The 27,896-nt window shown below is 39.9% G+C and overlaps 2 protein-coding genes and 1 long non-coding RNA gene across 6 annotated transcripts; 2 read left to right on the top strand and 1 right to left on the bottom strand.

Annotated features, from left to right (window-relative positions):
* The first annotated feature begins 989 nt into the window (after positions 1-989).
* Positions 990-8,622, top strand: siah1 (siah E3 ubiquitin protein ligase 1). 2 transcript variants are annotated; one of them, XM_077711807.1, is made up of 6 exons: positions 1,021-1,159; positions 2,772-2,894; positions 4,772-4,828; positions 5,782-5,963; positions 6,285-6,581; positions 7,216-8,622. In XM_077711807.1, the coding sequence occupies exons 3-6, from the start codon at positions 4,819-4,821 to the stop codon at positions 7,585-7,587; spliced, it is 861 nt and encodes a 286-aa protein (XP_077567933.1). In that variant the 5' UTR covers positions 1,021-1,159; positions 2,772-2,894; positions 4,772-4,818; the 3' UTR covers positions 7,588-8,622. The 2 variants fall into 2 exon arrangements, with proteins under 2 accessions (XP_077567926.1, XP_077567933.1); XM_077711800.1 differs by lacking the exon at positions 2,772-2,894 and having other exon boundaries at positions 990-1,159.
* Positions 8,623-8,842: 220 nt separating this feature from the next.
* Positions 8,843-10,891, top strand: LOC144183752 (uncharacterized). Its single transcript, XR_013324759.1, has 4 exons — positions 8,843-9,060; positions 9,331-10,251; positions 10,344-10,398; positions 10,476-10,891. It is a non-coding gene; the product is annotated as an uncharacterized LOC144183752 (long non-coding RNA).
* A 46-nt stretch (positions 10,892-10,937) lies between these two features.
* Positions 10,938-27,885, bottom strand: lonp2 (lon peptidase 2, peroxisomal). 3 transcript variants are annotated; one of them, XM_077711628.1, is made up of 24 exons: positions 27,350-27,885; positions 26,685-26,820; positions 26,483-26,596; positions 25,560-25,691; positions 25,302-25,424; positions 24,702-24,865; positions 24,127-24,221; positions 21,094-21,212; positions 20,873-21,012; positions 19,734-19,875; positions 19,279-19,429; positions 18,157-18,283; positions 17,899-18,035; positions 17,097-17,194; positions 16,138-16,345; positions 15,597-15,787; positions 14,921-15,190; positions 13,266-14,822; positions 12,635-12,874; positions 12,352-12,452; positions 11,605-11,685; positions 11,427-11,523; positions 11,109-11,163; positions 10,938-11,038 (listed from the first exon to the last, which is right to left on the bottom strand). In XM_077711628.1, exons 1-17 carry the CDS (start codon positions 27,580-27,582, stop codon positions 14,960-14,962), a joined length of 2,541 nt encoding a protein of 846 aa, XP_077567754.1. In that variant the 5' UTR covers positions 27,583-27,885; the 3' UTR covers positions 10,938-11,038; positions 11,109-11,163; positions 11,427-11,523; positions 11,605-11,685; positions 12,352-12,452; positions 12,635-12,874; positions 13,266-14,822; positions 14,921-14,959. The 3 variants fall into 3 exon arrangements, with proteins under 3 accessions (XP_077567754.1, XP_077567753.1, XP_077567755.1); XM_077711627.1 differs by having other exon boundaries at positions 11,617-11,685; XM_077711629.1 differs by lacking the exon at positions 11,605-11,685.
* Between the last annotated feature and the right edge of the window lie 11 nt (positions 27,886-27,896).

Raw genomic sequence — 27,896 nt, 5'->3', positions numbered from 1 at the left:
GCTGTGGTTTGGCTCGCTCCACACATTTGTCTCTCTGCATCCATTTCAAGTGTGTAAAAATGTTGTTGTTTTTAACCTAGATGGCATTCAAATTTGAGAAGCCACTTATTCCTTCAAGATGATAATTTGTCATTTGGCCTTTTCATTTTTTTGAGTGCTACTATACAACCTTTGACACTTGAGTTACCTCAACTATCTCAAATATTTACTTCCTGCAGTATCTCCGGAACATTTTATAACCGTAATTCTGTTATTAATGACCAACTTTTGTTCTTTTGTTTTTTAGCCACTGCACAGTACACACTGGATTGAAACGTTATATTGATGGGTGGCGAATAAGTTAAACACAGAGAGCAAACATTTTAAACCATGAGAGTCAAAGAGCCACACCATGTATACAAAATATGATAAGAAGCAAAGAGCAGCATACTTTTTGGCCGGGAACCGCATGCAGCTCGAGAGCCCCTAGTTTAACGTAGGTGTTCCTCTCTGTCTTGTGACTATATCTCAAAATCTAAAAAAAGCACATACAGAACATTGTACGACACAAACGCAACACAAAGTAAGGGCACTGTTTTTGTTTGTTGTTTTCTGTTTTTTTATTTCCAGTATTGGGGCCAACTAGACGATGACGTCACCACCCAAACAATATGATGTCATCACCACCACTCACTCACCCCCCAAAAAACCCTCAATATCTCGAAAAATACCACAGCAACATCGGAACTTTTTTCACCACAAACGTTTGCGACTATTTTGGGGGTGAATCTGACGTTAATGGGGGGGGGGTGAACTCTAAATGACCTATAAATAAAAAATAAAGAATCTCAAATATCTATTAAAAATACAAACGAAACGCTTTGCAGCACAAACGAAGAAATGATAATTTATTGTTGGTGTTTTTTTTTATTTCCAGTATGAAGGGGAAACTTCACTAATCATCCTGGTAGGTCGTGAGGAGCGCGCTCCCGATGCAAACTTCAACAACTGTGCGCGCGCGCGCATACGAGGCGGCTACTACTACTTAGCGCCTGGCGTCTCGCCTCTGCTCTACCAGCTTTGCGAATGTGTTTCTCTGCAGCAAACCAAGCAAACACGCACCACAGCGAGCCTCCATCTAACCCCCTTCCGCGAATTCTTCAAGGATATTCCGTCCGAGGTGAGATGAACTGTGCTGATCACGATAAAAAGCGCGGAATTGTGTTTTTTTCATTTGCGGGGCACCAGTGTGCCGTGGTCAAAACAACAGCGTTCGCTTGCCATCCATTAGCGCGGCGGGCTAACATTTGCTTAGCCGGGTTGCAAACTTGTATGCGTGCTTCAAGCGTCTAATTCAGTTCGGATCGTGCCTTTCAAATGGGAAAGAGTCGGGTTTTGTTGGAAATAAGGCCATTTTCGTTTGTTTTGGTGGTTATCTGCCTCGCAAAGCTCCCAATCATCGATACGGTGAGCTAACATGCTAATGTTGCTAAAGCTACTCTCCGTCACGATTAGGCCTTGTGTGTCTGGAACACTAACTAGTTGGTAATATGTGCTTTGCAATTAATTATTAGGGCGTAGTTAATTTCAAATTAGCACACCGTATATGTATTCTGTTCAGAGTAGGGGTTAGTTCTGTGAGCTTGGGAGGAATATGATCCACAGCGACTTGGCGAATGGTGGCTGTGAGTGACCTGCAGGCAAGTGGAGGCTTGAATGTCAGCATTGAATATGTCATTGAAACGGTATTATGGGATATTTTGGTTTTGACAACTTTTAGTACAACTGACCCTCACACACACACACCAAAATACGTGTACCGAGTGATCGTACGTGGGACATCCTAAAGCTGCATTTTGTTTGTGCTCGTGGGGATTAATCCTCACGTTTCGAATCTTTATTCCATGTAATAGCAACGTGATGCGAAATTGGCTGTCGTCAGGCTGAGTTTGCTCGACATCGTTGTGCTTCATTGTAACGCTAAATATTCAATGGACCGAAAGTGAGCCTTATGTAGCACGAAATGAAAATGGACTCATCGTCCCTTTTCCTTCATTGCCCTCGCGAATAAACTGCTAGTGATCAGCTGAGTAGCTTGTTGCCATAACAACAACCACTGAGTCAAGCATCAACAGTGGTGTTTTAACGCTGGTAGACGTGAGGGGCTCTTTTTATGCATGTTCTCCAACACAAGTCGGGCCGCAGCATGTTACAAAACAAATATTTGCGTATCAGGTAGATGTGTTCGTAGCTTGTTCGGTGTGTGTTTTGAGTACGTGAATCAAAGTAATAAAAACATCTCAGGTCATTAGGTCTCAATTGTACATTTTAATCCTTTTTTGGTGAATGAACAGAAAACTTCAATGCAGTTCATTGTATTTTTTTTCATTAATCATTATTGTAGTTTTCATAATTTTATGTAGTTGTAATGAACACACAGCAAGAGTGAAATCCTTGCTCAAAAGTGTTAGACAATGAAACTGAATGGGGAAATGTGCTCGTTCTTGCCACACATTACTACGATGCAACGCAAGGAATGTAAACATTGATGTCAGCATAGATCTTCCTAATGCTTGGGAGCCATATGTGGCTCTTTTGATGGTTGCATAGGAGCATCATGTCACATTCACTACCTCTAGCAAAATATCAACAAATGTTCTACTATGCGTGTGTAATAGTTCTATTTTCGGTGCATGCAATATGAACGATTTTGACAAATCTTCAGTCTTTGACTACCCCGTTATTGTCTTACTACAGCCACTGTGTTTCTAGCATGTTAACTTGTGTCGCAGACCAATCCGATTTGATTGGACGTCCTTCGCTGTCAATACCACTGAAAGATGATTATTCGCCACCAGCAGTTTGCAGTTCAAATGGATTGGATGTTCATCGCTGCCAATCAGTTAAAGTAAAATGTATGAAATAAAACTCTTAGATGTACCATCATCTCAAGTTGGGTAATTCTCACTGTATACAAATTGCATGTTTTTTTTTATTTCTTATATTTCTCGGTACTCCCTGATATAGGTGCATGAATTTTGGTGCTGTATCGAGACCCTTCCGATAGTTATATCGGTGCAACTCTAATAATTGCACATTAAGTTTTTACATTTTTCTTAAATTTTTCATTTGAAAATTACTGGGACTTGGAGCCCAACAATAACTTAAATCCATTACGCCAAACCACAATGCAAGTGTAGTAGTTCACCATGGAAAGCATTACGCATGACATTTTTCACAGCTAATTCGTGAAACCATATATGACATCATAAGTATAATATGAGAAATGATTTACGTTTTAAGCACCAGCCCATTGGCAGGAATCCCATAGCCATCTTGGAACTGAGATTGTGTTAATGTGCTTGTATCAGTAGTAAATGTGCAAGTGCAGCTGCTGCCTGTGTCTCAGATGTTCTAACAGAGCCTATTTAGTGACCCCTGTGCCCTATTGATGCGGACCTTTGTTCTCATTCTTCTCCCTTCATCCATTTATCTTTTCTCTGTAAATTGGATCAAGCCCTCGGTTGAAAGTGTGTTGATGAAAAGTGATTGTTGCTGCTTGACAGCCCTTATAGATAGTGTGTGTGCTTCGCCAGCTGTATATATTAAACGATGCCTATAATAGAATGATAAATTATTGAATTTTTGATCTAAATGTACTTAAAATGATTCAAAATTGAAAAAAGAGCCAGTGACAACCAGTTAAATTTGAACTGTTAAAGCTAATTTTTCTCTTTTGACAACGCTAGACATCCAATTCAGTTTTGACTGCAAAGTTTGGCATTGAATGATCGTCGATGGCAGCCATTGAATTTAATAAATGCAATGTGTAGTGTTAATGGACGCATTTGGATGGGAACCTGTTTGGCTGTCTTTAAAAACGGGGAGGGCTTATGTTTTGGCTCTTTGTAAGAGAGTTATGGTGTCCAGTAGGGTAGCTAGTGCTAGACAGGCTGAAATTTGAGCTTTGCACATCCAGTTGGGCGGTGGGAGCAGAGGGTGGGGGTGCCACGGGGAAAGAGTAAGAGAGAATGTCCAAAGTGGTAACCAAATTAACAGTCGTTCAGCTGGAAAGAGAGAGATTGTTGACACCATTGGCCGCAAGGAGCGAAGCAAGCAGAGATGAAGTTACTCATTTTGTTAGCTTGCTGTAGATGGGGAAGGCAGCAAGCCAATGAGTGTGCGAGTGAGCGTACCCTGCTAGTGTTGACATTGGACACTGGCCCACTGGGCTCCACAGAATCCACACCATGCACTCTAGGAGCGGGAGAACATGCAAGTCAGACAAGACACTTAGTTTGGGAATTTCCCTTCTGTACTCAGAGCGTCTAAGCTTCTTACTCACTGAAGCACCGCTCGACTAGAAAGTGACTACACCGCACCGTTTTTATTATGCGCTAAAAATTGCTATCTTTGTTTGGCACGTTGATGCTCAAACACCATGAAGTCCCATGTTTTAAAAACAACTGGAGGTCTTGTTGTCAATAGCATCCAATGAGTTGATATTTTTAAAAAGAAAAAGTTCTCTTTGAAGAGCTTATATAAAAGAAAAATAACAAAAATTAATTTCCCTCAATTTATTCAACAGGGGGGTTCCCATGTATTTTTGAAATGTTAACTTATGAATTAATTCATAAAGGCGTTGAAGCTGAATAATTGGACTTCATATTAAGTCTTAAAAAGTGTTTTACCAAAATAGCGTTAAGAATAGCATTTGTCTGGTAATGCCCTGGAAATAAATCCCCTTTCTTAATCATTAGACTAAATCTGCATTTTCTGTCTGTTTTTGCAGAGGTCTCCACATTTCAAGAGAAGACGAAAACCTTATTTGGAAATCTTATGGACGAAGGTGAGTGCTTTCTTTATATGGTTGTGACTGCATATGCTCTTCTGGAGCTTTAGCTAAAATATTAAGGAAAAGTAAGAAATAATGCAAGTCATTTCAGTGTTTTGGAATTAGAATGTTTGAATACAGACTGCCTTTGACATTGTAAAAAATGTGACATTATGCACACGGCGAGTATAGAGCAGAAATCCTAATACAATAGGAACATGTAAAAAAAAAATGATTGGCTAAGATGGTGCTTCACTTAAAACGTCTCTCATTTTGGAAAAATGAAATTCAGTATTCAATTTGGAGAATCTTTCTGCAGCTGTGCACTTGGTGTCAGTTTTGTGCTTCTAGTTAGTAAAAATGAAATTTTTGTTGGGAGATATCTTGGATTTTTAGCTTGTCAATCTGTAAAATTGAATTTTGATAAGTCAGTTACTTTTGCACAGTTTCTGTTCCAGTTGTGCAATCTTGGCAATCCGTCATTGTCATTCTTCTCAAGCTCAAAGCGTATGTCATCCTTAAAATGGATTATCGTACTGAGTCATTGCTTGCAACGGCCCGCCTTGACAGCCACGCAGTGCTATGCTAGGTGGCTGTGACCCTGGCCTTCATTTGGCTCAATGCCCCGCGCTTATTCAGTCACATCGCTGTGGCTTTTGTCGGCATGTTTGCCTACTAAACAGACCATATTAATAGTCGTAGTCATCATCCCAACACGGCAGATGCGATTACCAATGAACAAGCACGCCGTCCGTATAAACAATAAGCTTGCCCCTATTTACCGGCACTATATTTGTAGTAAAACTAACCAAGGCTACAAAACTAAATGTAGCCCTGCCATGCAAATGTTGCTTTTTATTATTTCCAATAATACTGCTGTTTTTCCTCTTCAGGCATAGGAAAACTCGTTTGGTGGTGCATTGTTTTTCATTCCTGATTCTTTTTCTCCTCTACGTGTGTGGGGCTAGAAATGAGTCGCCAGACTGCCACCGCGCTGCCCACAGGAACCTCCAAGTGCCCTGCCTCCCAGCGCGTGCCCACCCTTTCAGGAACCACTGCTTCAAACAGTGACCTGGCCAGCCTGTTTGAATGCCCAGTGTGCTTCGACTATGTTCTGCCACCTATCCTTCAGTGCCAGTCGGGACACCTGGTATGTGATCTCCGGCTTTGGTGTATTTAAAAAAAAAAAAGTAAGAAAATACACATGCTAAAACTCGACCTTCGGGGGACGGTATTGTGCAACATCAGTGGTCAAATTACTAGAGTTGTGCCAATATTTAATCTACATTGTCTTTACTGTAGAGTCTCAAATTACTTTAATGTAAGAAGCACATGATGAGATGAGACAAAAATGGTAATTTTCAAAATGGTAAATTCTTTATGAAATGAATTGTTTTTGTTCAGACTTTTAAACCATTTGGCCGTCTTGGCAACTTGGTGTTGAAATAGTTTGTCCACCTGCCTCCCTCAGGTGTGCTCCAACTGTCGACCCAAACTCACCTGCTGCCCGACCTGTCGAGGGCCGCTGGGCTCCATCAGGAATCTGGCCATGGAGAAGGTGGCCAACTCGGTGCTCTTCCCGTGCAAGTACGCCTCGTCGGGCTGCGAAGTCACGCTGCCGCACACGGACAAGACGGAGCACGAGGAGCTGTGCGAGTTCCGGCCGTACTCCTGCCCTTGCCCCGGCGCCTCCTGCAAGTGGCAGGGCTCGCTGGACGCTGTCATGCCTCACTTGATGCACCAGCACAAGTCCATCACCACACTGCAGGTCAGTCCATATGAAAAATGACCACGTGGTGGCGCCCTGGCCAATGTTTTAATCCCACAACCCTGTTGAGGAAGAGTGGGTGGGTTCAGTATTTCAGGGGTGGCAAACGAGTTAAACACAAAGAGCAAAAATGTTTAACCGTGAGAGTCAAAGAGCCACACTTGCCAAAACAGACAGACACACACACAAAAACACACAATTAACACCATAACACTTTCTTCCCCTTCCAAAACAACAATCCAATCTGCCAAATTATTTTTTTAAATAGATGTAATTTGTTTTTAATGGACCCTGATGAATTTGAGCATGTTTTAAGAGAGAGTAAAAATAATAGAAACATGAAATGAGGAAAAGAGCCACAATATACGCTATTTACGGACCAAAAAAAAATGACTGAATCGAGGGTACAGCTTATATGTGCTTCAAAAGACCACATGCCCGAAACTGTAAGGTGAGAGCCGGGTGTTCGCCACCCGTGTACTCTTTATTAGAAAGATTTTTTTTTTTAATCCTTTTTTGGGTAGGTGTGATAGTCCTAGACCATTTGAGTTTTGGGGTGGTTGTCATCTTTCAATGCAGGTAAAAATCCCATGGCATTTTTTGGGGGGAGACTTACAAGGAGCGTCTTTTCCAGGGGGAGGATATCGTGTTTTTGGCCACGGACATCAACCTGCCGGGGGCCGTCGACTGGGTCATGATGCAGTCGTGCTTCGGCTTCCACTTCATGCTGGTGTTGGAGAAGCAGGAGAAGTACGACGGCCACCAGCAGTTTTTTGCCATCGTGCAGCTCATCGGAACTCGCAAGCAAGCGGAGAACTTTGCGTACCGGCTGGAGCTCAATGGCCACCGGCGCCGCCTGACCTGGGAGGCCACGCCGCGCTCCATCCACGAGGGCATTGCCACCGCCATCATGAACAGCGACTGCCTGGTCTTCGACACGTCCATCGCGCAGCTTTTTGCAGAGAACGGCAACCTGGGCATTAACGTGACCATCTCCATGTGCTAAGGACTCGCCACATAATTGAGGGGGGGGGGGTCCTTTCTTTCTTGCCGCCAGACTCCTCAAAGACACTACGGACGTGAAAGCGGACTGTCTTGTCAAGTAGCCGCGGGCCCGGGGGGGTGGGGTGGGGGGTGCACAGAACAGACTCCAGGGTACAGTTTCGTCGAGGTGGTAGCCTTATAAACGCAAAACAAAACATTGGACTTGCAAGATCCACTGTTGCATTCTGGCATCATTTAGTCGTAGGCCGTTTGTCATCTGTCCGTATCGCATACTCGTTTTCGTGGCCACCCAGTGCTCAATCGCCCACATCTCGCCCGAAACGCGGCACAGAGGCAAATAAACTCGTCGTCGCCGGAGGTCCCCGTAGCGCCCGCTTCTGACTAGGAACTCAGAACCCAGCGCGTCCGTCTGATTGCGCGCCAGGAAAAGCGTTTAGCCGCACGACTCGATTGCGGAATCACGCTCGCCTCGTACGGAGCTGCGCCTCCCCAAAAAAAGGCGTCCCAAAAACCGACAAACAAAAAGGTCTTTGGTCAATTTGAGGAAAAAAAAGAAGGGTGGGTGGGATATTGCAGAATTTCAGTTGTGTTAAATGTTCTTTTGCCTGTGCGTTTGTTAGAGATTGAAAGGTGGACAAACTGACCCGCTTTACCTCTTCCATCAATTTCCTCCGAGCATCCGCGCAGGACTCGTTTCTCCTCGTTGAGCGGGATGCTGTTGTTCTTACAGGGAGATGATCTTTATTATTGTTTGTGGAAATGAATTTGCTAAAATAAGGCGGTTGCCAGACCTCTTGCTAAACAGTGTTTTGTAGGTGGAAGCAAGTTATTTTCTTTTCTTGCCAGTTGGTTTGTTTTCTCCTTTCATCTGTTTGTACGTCAGTCCTCTTGTGGTAAATCTGCTTACATTATTCTTTCTTTCTACTTTTTTTAAGTGTGTCTCTATGTGGAGTCGCCGTCATCTTGCTGCTTTCCCCTCAAATGGACCCACCTTAGTTTTAACATGTCATTAAATAAATTTATCTTTTTCATATCAGGTGTTAGCCTTTCATTCAAAAAGTCTAGGTTTTTTGCAATCTACACAAAGTGGATTTTATATTTGGGGATATAAATGGGACTGAATTCACAGCCAGTCCTCTGTTTTTTTTTAATACAATGTCTCGTTGGGTAATATTCAATTGTGCATTTTCCCAACCATGTATCCTCACAAAGGTTGCAGGGGGTGCTGGAGCCTATCCCAGCAAACTATGGGCACCAGGCAGAAGACACTCAGAGGCCAGCCAATTGGAACGCACGTCCAGCCTTCCGTGCATATTTTTGCCATTGGGGGGGAGACCGTAGTACCTGGAGAAAACCCACACAAGCCCGTGGAGAGAATGCAAATTCCCCGCACGGAGGACTGACCTAGGATTGAATCCACAATCCTAGAAAAGTGAGGCCCACGCGCTACTTTCTCACCAGGCTGCCTCACTAGGTATTGCTACTTTTTAACCAACCTGGTTTTGTTCCTTGGAATTGTATTCTTACAATTATACAAATTTATAATTCCATGTATTCACTAAAAAAAAGAAAAGTAGAATATGATAATAACATTTATTGTATACAATAGAATGAAGCATTCTTTGCATTTCAAATATTAAACTTTTATTGGAGTCAGGAATAAAGGTGAGTTGATGTAAAATGCAAGGTAAAAAATGTTACTCAGAATTTGGTAAAATGTGTGTACTAACACACTGTTTTATAGCACCAAGACATCAAAAATCACGACTAATCTTCAAAACTTGGACATTGAGTTGTGAGGACCACCACTTGGAGCGCAGTAAGCAAGCCACCATCAGGACGACGTGGGCGTGGCTACGCCTATTGGCGACGTAGAAGCGTAAATTGAGCACATGCGCTGTGCCTCGTCTTCCCCAACAGCCATTTCCATGCAGATGAACGTGTAGCACGCCAACGAGGTAAAGTATCAAGCTAACGAGGTAAGGTATCACGCTACCGATAGAGTTTTTGAGGAATCAATTGAGATTAAACGCCAACAAATCTGTTAGTTTAACGCCAGGTTAAATACACCGTCGACAATTTAAGTTTGGGCTCCGGCTCCTCCGTGTGCCGCATGTGACAAGCTATCTTAGCAGTAGCATTAGCGTCACTCATGACAACGCTTTCCATTTGACCACGTCGAGCGTCGTTTTGATGTTAATACTAAGAGATCTAGTCCGTTTTCTCCATTGTCGAGTCGTGTAGAAAGACTTTTATTTGATTCAAACAAAGCCGAGATATAAACGGACAGTTTGTTTGGTAAAGTTTCACTCCAAAATGACATCCAGAGGCACGACTTAGTTCCCGGTGTGTTGTATGCACTAATAGTTTTCACAGTATTTAAACCACCCGTTTTCAAATTGTAAGTGTTCTGCTTTCACACTAAGTCATTTATACAAAATGGTTAGGCCAACTTTCTCCTTGCTCTTAACGTCAGTCTGTTTATTTAACCGCCTTGTCTGGACAAGAAATAGCACGTAACACTAACTTATTTTCATTCTTCATCTTGATTGTTTTTTTTTTTTTTTGCAAGATTTCTCTTCCTGTATTAGTTGTTTGGCAACTCCCCAACAACTTTTAAATGAAGTTTTCCCTGTTTAGCATCATCCTTGGTCTTTTCATCAAGGTAAAACTAGATTTAACAGCAAAAATGTAAGCCTATCTGTTGCATCTCTAGTGTATATATACTAACTTTTGTTTTTTATTTTTGCACGTCAGGTCTCCAAATGATCTTCCTTGCAGATGATGTGGCATCCCTGAACTCTTTTGAGAGGTTAGTTTATTTTTTAATATCTCAAGTATTCATCCAAATCTATTTTATTGACTTCTAATTGCAATTTTCTTTCTTAGGTGCAGTCCAGAGTTTTCTGGCTCATTTTGGCCCGATCCTCAGGGTAAGGAGGATCTCATGTTTTCTTTTAAATCAGAAATTTCAATAAAAGAGATTTGAGTGTCAATTGTCTTTCTTAAAACACTTGGAGAAAAAAGACCCCAAGACCCTTAATGGTCTTTTTTTTCCTTTTTTTTTTCGGTGTTTATATTCCAAGTTTTTTTTTATATTTTTCCTATGTATATTTAAAAAAATGACTAAGTGTTATGTTTCATTTTTTTTTTCTAAGTCAATTTTGCCCCAAAAAGTTTTTTTTTTTTTAAAAATGTTTGGGGATAAAATGACTAAGTGTTCTGTTGGATTATTTTTTTGTATTACTGTCTACAGGTGATGAATCTCCATGCAAATGTTTTTCAATAAAAAAACTAAAATGTAATGTTGCTTGCATTCTTTTTTGCTAGTCATGAAGAAAAATACATGTATACATTTCAAGAACTTTTATTTTCCCACAAAAAATCATTTGAAATTTGTTCGCACAAGCCATCCATTGATGAAAAATTTCTTCTTAGCACTGGATGGATATCTGAAAGAAAAAAAAAAAGTTAGTGCACAATAGACTAAGTACAACAAAAAAGAAGTTCGGTTTTACCAACATCAGAAAAGTTCTTCCCATGGTGCCATCACTCTTGTCTGCAGGCCTTCATCCCACTGCAAAAAAAAAAAAAAAAAAATATTAGAATGGTGTACTTTTTGTCCACTACAGAGATTGACTTAAAAATGATCTGATTATTTATAAGGAGTCCTTCAACTGCAGTTCTTGAGGGGCCCCTGTCCAGTTTATTTTCCATGTCATCCATCACACTTAAATCAAATAATCAAGATCTTGATCATTTGATTCAAATATGGAAAGCTTACTGGATAGGGACCCCAAGTACCGGAGTTGAAAACCCCTGCTGTATAATAATAAGTACCTGAGGGGAAGTTGGTGTCAAAAACTGCCATCCACCAATGTCACCCTTTTTGGGTAGTCTGTCTGGTCACCTTTCTTCAGCGTTGATTTGGTGGACACTGAAGAGAAGCAAGATACAAAATCAGTAGGTTTAGTACACATTACATGAAAATAAATGAGCTGAAACACTTGGGTCCTACATCGTCCACAACCTTTTCTTTGGCCTTCTCATTGATTTTGACAGCTGTCACCTCTTCCACGATGTCCATGGCTTTAAACCTCTACAAAACACAGCATGATTATATAATTGCTTATTTGACCAGTGGTCCCCAAACTATTCCGGAAAGGGCCGCAGAGGGTGCAGGTTTTCATTCTAACTTGCTAGAGGAAACCTTTCCACGAATCTGGCATCCTAGAAGTGCAACCACTGGATTGCACTCGGTTGATTCTTTTAAAAAAATTTTTTTTAGCAGAAACCTCATTGGTTAAATAGTTTATATTGGACCTATTGGAACCAAAACCTGCACCCATAGCCGCTCTCGAGGACCAGTTTGGAGACCTATAATGAGGGAAAAGGGTTATGTTTAAAGTCAAGGTAAAAATGACCCCTGCGCTATTGTTGACTGAATGTCTCAAACGCATTTAAAATAAAAAGGTCTAAGCCCTGAGGTCATCCTTTCAGAAAGTGAAGGGAAAAGGTCTATAAAGGTGTACTGTTTATTCCTTACACCTCTACTGATGGCATGTATGTGAGTGTTAAGTTAGCCACACAAGTTCTTGCCATTAAAAACAAAACAAAAATCAAGCCAATTAGTGTTTTCTTTTAAAATTGCAATGTATCATAATGAAAAACAAGCTAATGTGGCAAAGCCGTGAATACTGAACGCTGATATTTAATGATTACACGGATATAGTAACTAGAAACTACTATTTTAAAAAATACTCACTTTGCTGACAAACAGCTGGTTATGGCGTCAACAAGCTGCTACTTTTTGACTGTTATGTCCCCATTCTTGATGTTTCCCAGCAATCTGTGTTCGTTGAGGAACTGAAAAACACAATGGAATGAAACATTAAGAGCTGTAGGTAGCGCCATGTAGCCAATTTGTTTGCAAACATTTTTCTGTCTGCATCCACGTGGGGCCACATCATGCGATCGAAGCATGCTAACGTCGTAAAGCACTCTTAAAATGAGGACTAGGGCTTCAAAATGCCCAAATGACAACGTACCGAATGCGCTGCAAAGTCCTGGGAGAGCTTTATCAGGATTTTCTTCAGTAAATGGTAACTTCTGAGCTGCAGTCCATGCCGGAACTAGTTCCTGGTTCATCCGCCCATTTTGAAGGCACTTTGAACTCTGACCTCGGTGACGCCCATTAAAATAGTCCGTCTTGAAAATGGCTTTAATAGGAGATCTGCGACCATATCCATTTCTTCTCCTCCTTCAGTCATTGTGGGTTGGCAAAAGCGCTGTTAAATCAACAAACACAACAATATATTTGCTTGTGAAGCCAGAAAATAGAGTGAATAAAGAATTTAAAACCCATTTGTGTCAGTCTAATGTCAAGAAAAGGTTGATGAAAAAACTTGCATCACTTTTTCAATGTGCAACCACATTATGTGAATCGCAAGCTGTGTTCTGTACTTTAAACACAGTCTAAAGTCTATAACACACTTTAACTTTGCGGTGAGCAAATTAGCGACCGGAATTCAAATGTGAAAATAATCAAGTACTGGCAGCACATATTTGATACGTTTCCAATGACAGTAAACTCATCCATTTTTCAATACGGATCATTCTTCCCAGTCACATAGTTTATGCATAATTATATTATTCTATAATTGTATAAATAGGACATACATTTGGGCTGAGTCTTGAGTAGCATTCCTTGGTGGTGAAGCAGATGTGCCGGGGACGTGTCCCAGTATCTTGCACTGGAAACAGTTTCTTGGGCTAAAAAAGATGAAAGCTGTCTTTCTTTACATTATATGGACGCTGTATATCAATGAAACTACTCTTCTAGCACGAGTGGAGAATATGCTTTGATAAAGCTTTGAGTATTCTCCAGAGGTTAACCTCTGGGGCTTTTATCACGGAAGAAAGTGGACTTTATTTATACATGGCCCAGTGGTGTTTTATGCATGCATTTTTTTGTGGGGCATTTACCATAGCCTTTATTGTACTGTGGAAGATGGATGAGTTAAAGCGCAGTGTTTTTTTTATTTTAGGGTGGGTGATATAAAGCAAAGTTTTCTGCTTTGAACTTTACGGTCAAAAGATGGTTCGCTTGAGGAAGGAATCAGGGGGTCATAACTGCAATTTTTTTTAATCACTGTGTATTATTCATAACGGCGCTTGTCGTTTAAAGTTCTAAGACTTTATTTCTCTTTCCTGCTTTAATGATTTAATGTGACTTTTATATGTCATTTTATTTGTGATTCCAATTGTCAATTGTGTTTTGGAGATTTACATGTCATGTAAAGTACTTGAGCAAATCTATGGACGACAGTCTCCGTTCTGTGTCAGTGTGGACTGAAGAGAAGAATGCATAAAGCAAGTGATCCAACTGGTGTTACTTTTGTTGATTTATAATCCAAAAAGGCGCCTGACACTTTTGTGATCCCAACCGCTGTGGTATGACGTGGGTGGGGAAAAAAAATATGAATGAGAATTCAGAATTCCCTATATGTATATTTTCTCAAACAGTTCAAACCATAAAGGATCTACCCAGAAACACATGAGAGAGTGACGTGCTTTTAGCACAATCCTATATAGATCAACAAATGTCTGATTTTCATTTTTTTCAAATGGTAAGCACAAGCAGGTGTTGGAAACTCCAACACTTTTTTTTTAACATTTCAAATGGAAAAAGTAGTCCGGGACAATTAATGGCTGTCGTAAGGGGAACACCCAAGGACACATCACCTGCCAATCAAAACACACAGTACAATAAAACTAAAGTCAATTTATGTATAGTACGTTAGTCCCAATAGACAATTGTTTTGTAGGTCATTCATTGTAACTTTTGGCAATTCTTGCTCTTGTAAAAATGTTGCGTCTTAATGTCAATGTCAGCTCAATATAATGTTTGTTTGTCAAATGAAGTTGATTAAATAAGAGAAAATAGCATTAGTTGCCTATTAAGTGGACAAAATGTTACAAAATCAACTGAATGCCCTTACGTCATCTAACCAAACTGGTTTTAAAGATCTCCGAGTCATCACTGATACTTAATGGCATAATTTGAATTCCAAATCTCCCAAAGAAATCATCCAGCTATTCTCCCCATTTCAAACTGGTTACTCTAAATCAAGTTAATGTCAAAAATTCCAGACTTGCGTTAGGTCAAGGGTGCCCAAACTTTTGTCTCCAAGGGCAAATCAAAGGATGTGAGGGCCAACTTCAAATGCTGCCACACTGTTAAACAGAGGATCAGAATCAAGTCTATTAGACTTCAACGCGAGGAGCGAAACACCAGATTTGATGTAATACTATGTGACAATTGATTAATAAACCTAGAACAAAAAGACGGTTTCCTCCACCAGCTCTCCGTGTCACAGCTTGCTGCTGAGCCGAGCGTCTCGACGCACTCCGTCCGTCCCGGGGAAGCCTCCGTCGAAGGCGGCGTTCAGCACCTGGTCCAGATCGGCGGCCGCCACAAAGTCAAGGCCGTCCCGCACGTTTGGGGGAAGCTCCTCCAGGTCCTTCTCGTTGCGTCGGGGTACGATGACGCGCTTGACTCCCGCCCGATGTGCCGCCAGGACCTTGTCTTTGATACCGCCCACCTGATGGGGGCCATGATCATAACGGATGAAATCAAAGCACAAAGTCTGCCCCCCCAAAACAGTTTTCCCCGTAAAGATTTTTCTTGTTTTCCAAATTGTAAAATGACCAAAAAATAAATAAAAATAAAGAACACCTCATTAGTACAGTTAATAACTTTCACCCTTTTTAATTTTTTAGTTTGACTCCAATTGGAATGAATAGGTTGCATATTTAAGTGACATTATCAACAATGTATTTTTAAATAAGAAAAAAAAAAAAGAATAATACTGCATTTTTATTGCTGCCAAATAAAAACTGGGATAGAGTTTTAATCATTTTTAACTGAGAAAGTAATCAGTTCAAATCTTTGTCAAAAGCGGCTATTCACTCCTGAAAAATGAATAAAAATGATGAGTTAGCACTCACTGGAAGAACCAGGCCCCTCAGAGTGATTTCGCCAGTCATGGCAACATCCGATCGGACCGGTCGCCCGCTGAACAGCGAAGTCAAGCATGTAACTATAGTAACACCGGCAGAGGGGCCGTCCTTGGTTACTGCTCCAGCGGGAAAATGAAGATGGATGTCTGTTCCTTCTAAAGGGTCCGGACCCCCCGACACTGTTTCAACATAATTTGAAAAGAACATAAAATACAGTGTCAAAATTCATGTGAAAAATGGTTACTCAAAGTATTCATAAGGCAACTTTCTTCAACTCCGATTATAGAGGAAATAAAGTTTAAAATATGATACTATTTATGATGAATGGAACCTGAAAACGAAGACAACAATTATTTTTTAATTATTGATCTGAGATATCACGAACATTCGCCGTTCACTTTCGGAAAATAAGACTTTTTTTCTCTACTGTTACATATTAGAAAAAACAAAACTCTGCCTTCTTTTCAATTGATTGAACCAAGTTCTTTTTCTCGGTCCCTTTGGATTGAAAATGCATTGACGGACTCACTGTTGGTGAGTTGGTAGCGTTTGGAGTTGGCTCTGAGCCAGCTGATGGCCAGATGCGCTGATTCTTTCATGACGTCTCCCAGTTGACCGGTAAGGGTCAGCTGACCCTCGCCCTCCGTTCGGCTGGCCTCCACAAACATGATTTCGCCACCCAGAGGGGTCCAGGCCAGGCCCAGAGCCACGCCGGGTAGAGTTAGGCGCTCGGACACCTGTCGCACATACACGTCTAGATTCAAATTTGAGAGAAGAAAAGACTGAAACCGTGAGGAAAAAAAGAAATCAACATGCGATGGGCAGCAGATGGAAAGGCTGAAAGACGCTCATGAGCGAGCACACCCCCTTTTTATTTTTCAATGTATTTTTTTTAAAAACACTATGTATAACAAGGGTGGTTTTCCTATTTTAAAAAAAAGTAGATCATGAATAGTAAGACTATTTATCATAAAAAATAAGATACCATGTATAGCAAGGCTTTTTTCTTAAAGAAAAGACCATACACCTAAGCTATTTTCATTAGTATAGTAATATTAATGACTGATATATTTGTTTAATATTTGACAATTTATAATAATGTTTTTCTAAGCCCAAGTATAGTTAGGCTATATTTAATTTTTAAAAAAAGGTAGACCAATGAGAGCAAGGCTTCTATTTGTCAAAAAAAAATGACTATGTATAGTATAGCTTTTTCCCTTAAAAATACTGTGTATATTAAGGACATTTTTCATTAAAAAAAAAAGTAGACCATGCATGTATACGTTTAAAAAAAAAAAGTAAGGCTTTTGTATAGTAAGGGTTTTCTTGTTAAAAATGACCATAAATAGTAAGGCGATTTTTCATTATTATCATAACTTTTTAAAATACTTCTTTGAGAATATTTTTTAATTGCTTAATGTCTCCTACATCAATGATTCCATATCGCCTGTTTTATAGTGATCCTCTCATGCACTGCCTGCCACTTACCTCCAGGTCAAAGGGGGGCGCTCCAAGTATGTCTTTCAGGGCCCGGTTGTCAATCACAATCGGCATCACTGGAGGGGATGCCAGGGGGGCTGCATTCTCTGCTCAGCAAAAAAAAAAAATCATAAGGATCATTACAGTGATCGCATATACGTAAATACTATATAATTTAACTTTTTTTCTCTTGTAGCCTTCAACTTCACTGCCATTGGCAGTTGTAAACATCGAATTTATTTCAATTGAGAGGGCTATCATCGAGTGACCATTGTGATTGACGGCTCACATAATGATTGTGTTTCTCAGTTGTCTAACGAAATGTGTGCGCCCTTGGTTACGTAGCCATCATTTGACTGGCAGGACAAACTGTTCTCCTACTCTTCCCATTGGGAATGTCGAGAGCCGTGAAATTGGTTATCCAACAATAAAAACAATACTTTACTGATGCTAGTGTTCTCTTGTTCCTGAAATACAGATCAGATGGAAAATGCAATAACTCAGTATAAACTTTTGGAGGTGAAAATGTTTTTGTCTTTTTTCCAAAATAATTCTAAGTCAAAGCACTTGCTTTAAATTAGCAGTGAGAAAAAAAAACTCTAAATTCCATCTTTCATCACAGAGACACGTGACAAACAAAAGAGGGAAAAAAAGACATGTTGAATTTAAACAGATTGGAGAAAAAAAGCTAAGTTCGATAAGATGTCCAATCCATCCAGTCAGACCTTTCTCAGTCGTTTTTTTTTAATTTTTTTTTTACTTGTGCAAGCGACTTTTGTATGCTTTCTTGTCTCAAATGAACAGATCTCACCTCCCTGCTGTGTGAGACGCTCAGTAACTTCCTCAGTCTTGGAATCCGTTTGTCCTTCGGCAATTTTCACAGCAACAGCTCGGCAAACGGCTCCAATTTTTCTCTCCAGCGAGCGCACGCCAGCTTCGCGCGTGTATCTGTCAGAATGGATGTAAAATCAATACAACCAAGCACATTTAGACAAAATAGGGTAAAAAAAAATATAGTTGAACTCATCCGATGTCAGATCTAAAAGTTACAAAGAGTAGAAAACAGCACCTGTTTATAATATCCTTGGTAGTGTCTGGTGGTATGTGTAATTGTTGAGATGATAGTCCGTGCTGCTCCAGTTGGTGAGGGATGAGATGACGATGACCTATTTCCACCTTCTCCTCCTGTGTGTAGCCTGAAGTATTTGGAGATGGAGTGATTATTTGTCTAGAAAAATGTCAACAACATTCTTAAGTACTCATTATATTGCTTAGCATAAACAAAATAGCCATGAATTGACCTTCCAGTAAGTTCTAGGCACTTTGCATTAAAGGAAAAATGTGTATGTTCTCAAAAATGTTTCCATATAGTAAATGGCATTGGATGTACCACACAGCTGGATGTCAGGATTACATTTATACCCAAAATGAGTTACAGTAATCCCTCAAATATTGTGGTTGATGTAGACCAGACGTGGCCGCGATAAGCAAAAAAAAACACAAAGTGTCATCACCCCTATTATAATTAACTTTTTTCCTTCAGTGCTGAGTCCTAGTTGCAAGAGGGAGGCATGGGAGTGGCTTCCACTTCCAAGTTTCAGTGTGGATTTTCACATGTTATGAACTTTAACACAACAACAAAATATATATATATATATTTTTGTCTTCAGTGCTTAATTCTCTGTCTTCCGCCATTTTCCTAGTAGCAAGCAGATATTCTCTGATTTCTGTAGACTAGGATCTTTTAATCAGGACTAAAAAAAAATAAAAAAAAAACTTCTTTTAGTGAGAACCCTCAAGTCGATGGGTGATTTATCTGGGCCCTTGTCTTGAGTTGAACAACCGTGGGCGACAAGATTAGTGAAATAGTCTGTTAAATTGAATGCTCAACTTTACGCGTTAAGGAAACAACTAAAAGATTTAAAAACTCTTGAAAAGCCCACTTTGTTTGCAAAGTGCAGCATGATCAAAACTGAATGTGTCGAATTGAGACAAGTGTGCATTGGTGTTAGCTGACAATTATCTGTCCATTTTGGACATTAAAAGCTCAACAGTGCATGCGGTAGTTACTGCGTCATTATATAAAACTGGCGGAACAAATTTGGACATATGTCGGAGATATGCACGTTCAATGTTTCCGTTGACTACATTTTGGGGCGCTTGCCAAGATGGCGACGTCATCAGTGCTTACCGGGCACCTGTAACACCTCCATTCTGTCCAACAAGGCAGGAGGGACGGTGGCGGTGGTGTTGGCCGTAGCGATGAAGAGCACTTGGGAGAGGTCAAAGGTCACGTTGAGATAATGGTCCGTGAAGCTGTGGTTCTGCTCCGGGTCCAGCACCTAAGAGAGAAACGGCGAGCGTCAGCTTAAGTGTGCCAAAAAAAGAAATCAAACACTGCTGATTTCAAGAAAAAGGAGAGTGCTTCTCGAGCTGAAAGACTCAAATTGCAACAATTCTCCCTGTCTGCACTTTTGTTTAGTGTTGAAGAGGTCTTGAAAATTCAGTGACAGGCTTGCTTTGCATCTGATAGTGATTATTGTGTTGAATGGGGATGAGAACTGTGTATTATTATTCCTGCCTGCGGATTTAATTCGCAGAAACAAATCTGGTAGCGGCGAGGGCTGAGTGAGGAGAAGAGCTAACCTCTAGCAGAGCAGCTGCCGGATCTCCTTGCAGACTCTTCCCCAGTTTATCCACTTCGTCCAGAAGAAAAACCGGATTGTTAACGGCCACCGTCTTCAAACCATTGATGATGCGGCCCGGCATGCTGCCTACGTAAGTACGTCTGGAGGGAGAGTTATCCTTCTTAGAAAAATGCTTCTTAGAAAACAAAGAAATCTGAGAGATGCTTTCACTTGAGAAACATAAAACCTCAAATACAACATGCAACCAACCTGCAATTACGAATCAAGTCACAAATCACACTTTCTACACTTTTTTTGCCATCACGGAGTACTATTTGAACAATTTTCTTATAATAATGATGAACAAAACTTTCTTTCTTGGCCCCCCAGAGGAAATGTTTCATTACCAAAACCAGATCAACAAGAATCAAGACAATCGGGATATTAAGTGCGTTTTTCTACACAGTTCGTCTACACAGCCTAATAAAAACATGTGAACTTCATTACAATGAACAGACTGATATGATTAAATGTTTTTGTATTGACATGAAGGTCAAACACACACACACACGTCTTTGTGCACATAAGTGTCAATACCAATCATGCACACAGACACTACTTGACATACATGACGCAATTTTCCTGTCCTTCACATTGAATTTGGAGCAATAGGTCTCATTTGGTGAACTAAAAATCACTTAATTTAAATGTTCATGTAAAATATGTACATATAGATATATACATTTGCTTTTTTAAAATCTTTCACTAATTTGCTACCATTAAAGACGACTAACTTCAATCCATTTTAACTGGAAAGGCTGACGATACGTTTGCTTTTCATTGGAAGTGAAAATCTGATTATATTTAATTTGTTAATTCTCATTAACGACAATATAAATCCAATCCATTTGAACAAGGTTTGGCAGAGAATTGTAACGTTTCAGTGAAATGTTCTGAAGTGACAATTTTTTCATAGCTCATTGGCTACCCTTGACAGCCATAGACATCCATCCAATCCAGGCTGGCAATGAACAAATGCATCTCCCAGTTGAAAATGATTGGATGTCTAATGCCGTCAATAAGTAAAATTCACATTTTGTAGGTTGCTGCTCACATTTCTTTGCAGGAAATCGGTTACATTAGCCAGGGCAACTGTACCTGTGTCCTCGGATGTCCGACTGGTCGCAAACACCACCGAGAGCTATGCGGTGGAACTCTCTGCCCAGACACTTGGCAATGGAGCGCCCCACACTGGTCTTACCGACTCCAGGTGGTCCCACGAAACACAAGATGGGACCCTGTCAAGAGATCCATAGTTTTGAAATGTTTAGATGCCTAACAGACCTCTTGTATGAATTCATCTACGAGGCCGTAAGAACCTTCAGTGTAGGTTTCAGCTGTCTAACAGCCAGGTACTCCAACACTCGTCGCTTCAGCTTGTCCATTGCGTAGTGATCAATATCCAACAAGGTTCGGGCAGCTCTGATGTCCAAGCAGTCTGTGAGAGTGCATGGAAGGGTGGCAAAAGTAATGGGTGAAAAATTACAATGTCAATGCCAGATCTTCCAGTTCAAATGGATCTGGATTGTATGTCTAACGCCGTCATTGGCAGTGAAGGACATTTTTCAAAGAAAACAAATTCATTTGGGGAAAATCCCAAAACAATAACAGTAGAACTGAAAAAAAATGATTCTCCGAATAGCAACTTCTATGAATCGATCACTATGTAAAGAATGTTTTTGCTTATTTGTTTGAGGTACTGAATGATAGATATTGTTCTTTCAACGCTTTCAGTAACAGTAGCCACTACGGTGGACATTTATTCAAATGTTATTATTATATTAACTCATTTTACTGCCAGGCTGGGTCACATAGTGTGTTGACGTTGTTAGTAAAAAAAAAAGGGAAATCTATATTGAAAACACCCATTACCTACTATAGTAATCCCTCGCTTATCGCGTCTTCACTTATCACAAATTCACTACTTTGTGATTTTTTTTAAATTTTAAATTAAGGTTTATGAAAATGTGAAAATTCATTCTGAAACTCGTAGGCAGAAGCTACATTGCTACCAGGCTCAGCAGTGAAGAAAGAAAAAAGTTATAATAGGGGTAGACCCCTAAATCGCGATTTTTAGATTATTGCGATATTCCAGGGATTACTGTATTACTACAATTGTATGTCAAATGGGAGCTATAAAATGTTGTCTTCCAGGTCACAACTATCCCCTGGGCCACAAGTTTGAGACCACTGTCCTCTATTATTATAGTAAAAGCATTCAAGAAAAGAAAAAAATCAAAATTTTAGGAGGAACAAGTTAAATGCAGAATTTTGTCAAGCACGTTAAGTAGTTGTTAAGTACATATTAAACATTTTAATTGCACCCAATGATCAGCCGTGTCATATTTAAAGAACCATATATGCATCATGGATCTTGGCATCACGCTTAATTTGGTGCGTAGAAAGATCCATTAAAATTCTGCATGCCATTCCAAAAAAATATGCAGGAATTCATTAATTTCATTTCCAGAGCACTTTGTTTGCTACCACGCACAACACCAGGACCGTCTAAAAGCAATTTGGAGGACAAAACATGCAGCCCGGAGGTGTGTTTATTTTGCTTCCAAAGTAATAGGGATCCCTCTCTCTGGTCAAATAAGGATATGATTTTATAAGTTTTCACCAGACACAGGACGTCTGTCGGTTTTGTGTTTAGGACAGATGGAAACAACATACAAGAACAACACCACTACCATTGACGGTCCGTGTACCGTTTTTATGCGAGTCAACAAAAAAAAATCCCCGAATAAAATCTTGAAACAAATCATACGACTCCGTGCTGGTTGACGATGAATTGGCCATGTGTTCTAGTCCTCAAAATTGTTGTATTACCAATATTAGCAATGGTTGCCAGTAAATGGTCACTCACTGCCAACCTACATTATCAAAAAATGGATTGGATGTCTAACGCCGTGAAATAATTTGAATTAAAAGAAGGCGCATAAGATTAAAGTAATTGAGAGGACAAATCCTGCTTTCATTTTTGATTTCATAACTACCGTGGAACATTGAGAAATGCAGGCGCATTTCTTTTTCTACTTGAAGTGACCTATTTCAGAACAGAACATGGAACAAAAGTCCTGTTGACACCTATTACTTTTGAAAACCTTAGTGTTGGGAATCAACAATTTTGACTGCTATCCTTCTCATTTGTTTCCACTGATGTACAAGACATCTGTTGCTCTCAGTTGGGGGACAAATGTCAGCAAGCTGAGGTGAAAGGTCAGAACACTTCAAATGATAGGAACGTCATGGTCTAACTAAGCTTTTGAACAGTGCTTTTCACCTATTGAAGATATGTCAAGAACATTTCCCCAGGGCAGACCAGTCCCTTTGAACATTTAACTCAACTTTATTCCAGTTATTCAAAATAGTGTGATTGTGTTTTATGAAGTCATGCAACGAGATCTACTTCCATGTGTATCCCATGTGATTTCTCACAATTGCTACCTTCATATGGTGTCAGACATACGAGCACCAGCACTGCTATGCACTAGTAACACTATACAAATTCACAGTCAGTAACTTCTATCTCCTTCCAAATAGCTGTTAAATCTTTTTAATGATTTATTTTTTTTACTTTGGGAAAAGTTTGTCTTTAATAAGACAATCCCGCATCATGTTTTTCTGACCTAGACTCAGTATCCCACAATGAACTCTAAGTTAAGAGTAGACAGCCTTTTTTTTTGCCTTGTATCGCGGAATCTCGTGCGACTCAATAGGCTGCCAGAACACATACCGCATGTTAACGTAAAACAAAAATGCAAAGGATTCAAGCTGTGAAGGTCAAGCGTCAGGTTAAATGACTTTACTGTGTGAACTTCCAAAATCAGCAGATCTCTGGCCTCCATACGCTTCCTAATTTGATTTACAACAGAGGTGTTAAACCCATTTTTGACATGGGCCACATCATCATGCTTTTCATTCACAGTGTTATTATTTATTCCAATTGGGGATGCCACAATTAATCAACTATAAAATAAAAATATACAGTGATACCTCTAATTACAAAATTAATTGGTTTCAAAAATTTGATTTTCCGTAAATAGTGCAGTATTTTATAAATAAATTCTCTCATATTTCCACAGTCCAAAAAAAAAACCTAAACCAACTAAACCCTTAAAAATGACAGCCAATGGGAAGCAAGCAGAGTATAAGGTAATTGTCAAGCAGGACATAATGTAACCGCACTAATTTCAAAATAAGATAATAAAGACAGGAAATGTATTTACGTTTTAAGGAACTTCGTAACCTGGGTCTTATTTTCGTATATATTGGAACAGCAAGGGTTTTGTAACCTGAAAATCTTGTATATAGGAGCGATCTCTATATGTAAAAATGTAAGGCTTTACCTTTGGTGCTTTTGCTCCAGGGAAGCTCGACCATTAAGTCCAAGTAGTTTCGAGTGAGGGCATATTCGGGCATGGACTGTGGCATCTTCTTTAATCTATAAAAAAATGGAAATTAGAAATATTTGGTAACCAACAGATCTGTAATCAGGGTTCGGACAAAGGCATTGATAAATAGGTTAAGTATTTTATTAGTTGCAGTCTCAGTGATGAAAAGGTGTAAAATGTCCTATATAGATTAGTTCATGTTTTTTTAAGAATATTTTGTTTAAGGCCAGCATTGAATCAATTAAGCAGTGATTTGGGTGAAAGTACCACAAAAGTACCACAGAAAAAGCATCAGAGATTCTGAAATGTATATCTATGCAGTTCAAGGGGCACAGATGATTTCTCACTACTATAATTCCTGGCACATGGGCAATACTAAAACACAAAATACCCAAAAGGTTTGGCGGAACAATATAGATTAGAAGAAAGAGAGTGTGAGTCAAAAGTTTGAGAAAATAACTTCAAGCACTATAATTACATGAATGGCTGTGAATATGTTGAAATAAATCTTGCTATGATGAAAGATTCACCTTTTGAGCTCTTTTAAGCAAACCCTCAGAGCTGCGTCTGGCATTTTAGCCGCATGAACCTTCCTCTCCAAGGAGCCTGTATCATCTCCATCCTCATCCTCCTCTTCCTCGTTCAGATTGAAAGGCCGGCTGGAAAAACCTCCACCTTTGCGTATGGATAGGACCTGGCATGACAAATACACGATTGTTATTCAATAAATAGGGGCAGGCAATAGTAATCGTTCACAATTTGAATCTTGTAATATTATAATCGATAATTTAACTTTTATCATATTTTGAATATAACCTTGTAATAGTTAAATTTTAATCTCGCTATATTCATATTCATTTTTCTCTCTGAATATTACATTGTACTTCTTGCAATTTCCCACAGCACACCTGACTATTGCACAGTGGTTGGGGAAACACTGCTTCACTGTATGTTTCCAATAAAATAAAATAAAAATGCCCTCCCAAAATGCAAGTTATATATAACTTATCATCCTCTTTTAAGTGCAATTTATATTCTGAAAACTACGGTAATTGCTCATGAATACGTTAACTCGTACAGCCTTAATATAAAAAAAACGGTTAAATTTAAGTACTTGATATGCTTGTTACCTTCTTTTCCGGGTCTGGCATCATTTTCCTAGTTTTCTGAAGCAGTTTAAGTCCTTCTATCTGTCTAGTTAGCATGGGCAATGTTGTTTTAAAACGTTCCTCCAAGGCCACAGCATCCAGGACCTTTATGATAAAGTTCAGTGGTGAACAAGTTAACACGCTAATGGCGCCTTTTAAACCTTGAGAATACATGCTGTAGAACATGGATATGCTTCCATTTAGCAATTACTTCTAACTCTAATCCAGGAGACACCTGACCTGCAATTTTTCCTTGTTTGAGGTGCGAATCATGGAAGCCACGACATCTGGAAGCGTTTCCTTGGGAAGGCTGTCCAAGAGACGCCTAAATTTGGCCACTACTGGAACAGAAACATCCAGCATACCTAACAACTACACACATATGGACACAAGACAAATGGATAAAATTATTAACACAGATAATAAGGGTTTAGTAGCATAAAGCCATTAAAAAGAGTATTGACTTAAAGTTGTATTTCTTGTGCTATCTGAATTTAAACATGTGGAAGCCGGAAATATAAAACATGTTGGAGACTGGATAAGGCAGCTGGTCTAAATGTGGCAATTCTTTTGTCAATGACAAGAATATGTGATGGAGTCTGTCTGTTTTGAAATGTGATGTCTTTGGCTTTCTCTGCTGTGTTTTTCTAGGAAACAAATCAAAAGCAGCGGGCAGATAAAAACGCCTTTGAACATTATTTGTCTCTTGTCTTAACAAAGTGAGGAAGGAATAAAGAAATTATTGAACTATCATGTCATAATAAAAGGTAATAAAAGTCGAGATGAATGAGTAAAATGAACAACTTTTAAAGTACACTTGAGCCTGGGGATATTAAACACCAAAGAAGATCTTTGAGGTAATAAAAATCGGAACACGAGAATAAATAAGTGCCATTTTTTTTGTTTATTCATGATTTTATGATTATCTATCCCGGCCAATTATTGAAAAGGTTAGCAGGGGACACTCTTTTAAAGAAAAATGTGGAAAAAAAAGGACACAAAGGCTTTCCAAGGATAACTTTTAACATCCAACGTCAACATTCAGCACAGACCACATTACTATTAAAGTACAACTCGACGTAAATTCTTGAGAGTATGACAAATGAAATAAATTGGACGTGTCGCTCTGTAAAGTTAAATCAATGTCTTAAGAAAATACGTACCTGTAGAGCTGTCTGGTAAAATTGTTGGGACAACTCCTGCAGCTCTCCGTCTTCTGCTTCGACACCCTCGGGTGTCAAGTTGGTAAAATGCTCCAGTTTATCCAACTGCTCCACCTGCATTATTTCAATAGGACAAAGATAACTCATCCTCTCATTCCTCACAGATTTAAACGCCCACTTTTTTTTTTTTTTTACTTTTCACCTCTGCCAGGATAAAAGGGCGTTCCGTCAACAGGCTTGACACGCTGAAGCGGCACAAGCCAGTGATGAGAAGAGTATAATGTGGCTTTGGCCAGTTACTGCCTACAACCTGCACTGCAATTCCAGCCGTGCCAATCCTGCACAAAGAGACACATTACAGTATGTTTATACTGTCAATTTATGTCAACACTCGATTCAAATACAAGTCATGTCCACCTATGTGGAGTTTGCATGTTTTCCCCAGGCTTGCGTGGGTTTCTTCCGGGTACTCCGGTTTCCTCCCACTTTGCAAAAACATGCATGGGTGTGAGTGTGCATAGTTGTCCGTCTCCTTGTGCTCTGCGATCAGCTGGCCACCAATTCAGAGTGTCCCCCCGCCTTTGGCTTGGAGACAGCTGGGATTGGCTCCAGCACCCCCCGCGACCCTAATGAGGATAAAGTGGTTCAGAAAATGAGAGAGGTGAGATCTATCGCTGTTAATAGCAGATAATGCGCTCAAAGAAAATTATGAATTATGAGGACAAACGGTAGAGAAATGGAATGAATAATTGACTAGTGTACAAGTGGTGGGAAGAGCGTCCTGATTAAAGTCCATACTTGTGTGCGACCCTAAAATCCATTCACTTTTACAACAATACAACAATAATTTAGTTTAAGTAGTTTTACTTGTGCAAAGTAGGGATCTCATCGGACTCCTTGCCGGGGTCTTTGGTGTTAGGAATCACTCCAATGATGGTACTTTGAAGCGATGTCCCCTTGAGAAGACGGTGCTTGACCAGGTGCATGTTCCGGGGAGTATCCACATTGAAGCGGACGGTCGATCCCGGGAGGAGAACCCCTCCGTGGGTCAAGAGCAGCGGGAGGCGGCTCGGCATCTTAATTCCGCCTAACGACGACATTTTTTTGAACGAGGACGCTTGTGTTGTCGCAAGATGATCAACAACAAACTGTGGCTAATTAATAAACATCCACGCTGGACTTCAGCTGTCAGAACTTTCGGTCAAATCACGTTTTTCCTTCCTATTTTCAGAGTAAAATGGTCATGGACAAGCTATTTTAAGTAAACAGTAAACGGTGTCATCTCTTATATAGTGCAATTCCTTTTAAAAATTAAATGACATGACGCGGGATTTTGCGAAAAACTTATTCAAATAGAATGATTTGTTTCCAACTAAAAACAAGATCTTGACTTCCTGTAGTCATCCGAGTTGAT

This window comes from Stigmatopora nigra, chromosome 2 (genome assembly GCF_051989575.1).
Source record: "Stigmatopora nigra isolate UIUO_SnigA chromosome 2, RoL_Snig_1.1, whole genome shotgun sequence".
Lineage (NCBI taxonomy): Eukaryota > Metazoa > Chordata > Actinopteri > Syngnathiformes > Syngnathidae > Stigmatopora > Stigmatopora nigra.
This window is presented reverse-complemented; position numbering and strand designations above follow the sequence as displayed.

Excerpts from the sequence above, each read along its gene's own strand:
- siah1 (XM_077711800.1), top strand. The coding sequence starts at position 1,066 with ATGTGTTTCTCTGCAGCAAACCAAGCAAACACGCACCACAGCGAGCCT. Across the intron at positions 1,160-4,771 it reads TCAAGGATATTCCGTCCGAG|AGGTCTCCACATTTCAAGAG; the intron begins GTGAGATGAACT and ends CTGTTTTTGCAG. Across the intron at positions 5,964-6,284 it reads AGTGCCAGTCGGGACACCTG|GTGTGCTCCAACTGTCGACC; the intron begins GTATGTGATCTC and ends TGCCTCCCTCAG.
- lonp2 (XM_077711628.1), bottom strand. The coding sequence starts at position 27,582 with ATGTCGTCGTTAGGCGGAATTAAGATGCCGAGCCGCCTCCCGCTGCTC. Across the intron at positions 19,876-20,872 it reads TCGGACATCCGAGGACACAG|ACGTACTTACGTAGGCAGCA; the intron begins GTACAGTTGCCC and ends CTCTCCCTCCAG. Across the intron at positions 15,191-15,596 it reads TGAGGGGCCTGGTTCTTCCA|GTGGGCGGTATCAAAGACAA; the intron begins GTGAGTGCTAAC and ends GGCCCCCATCAG.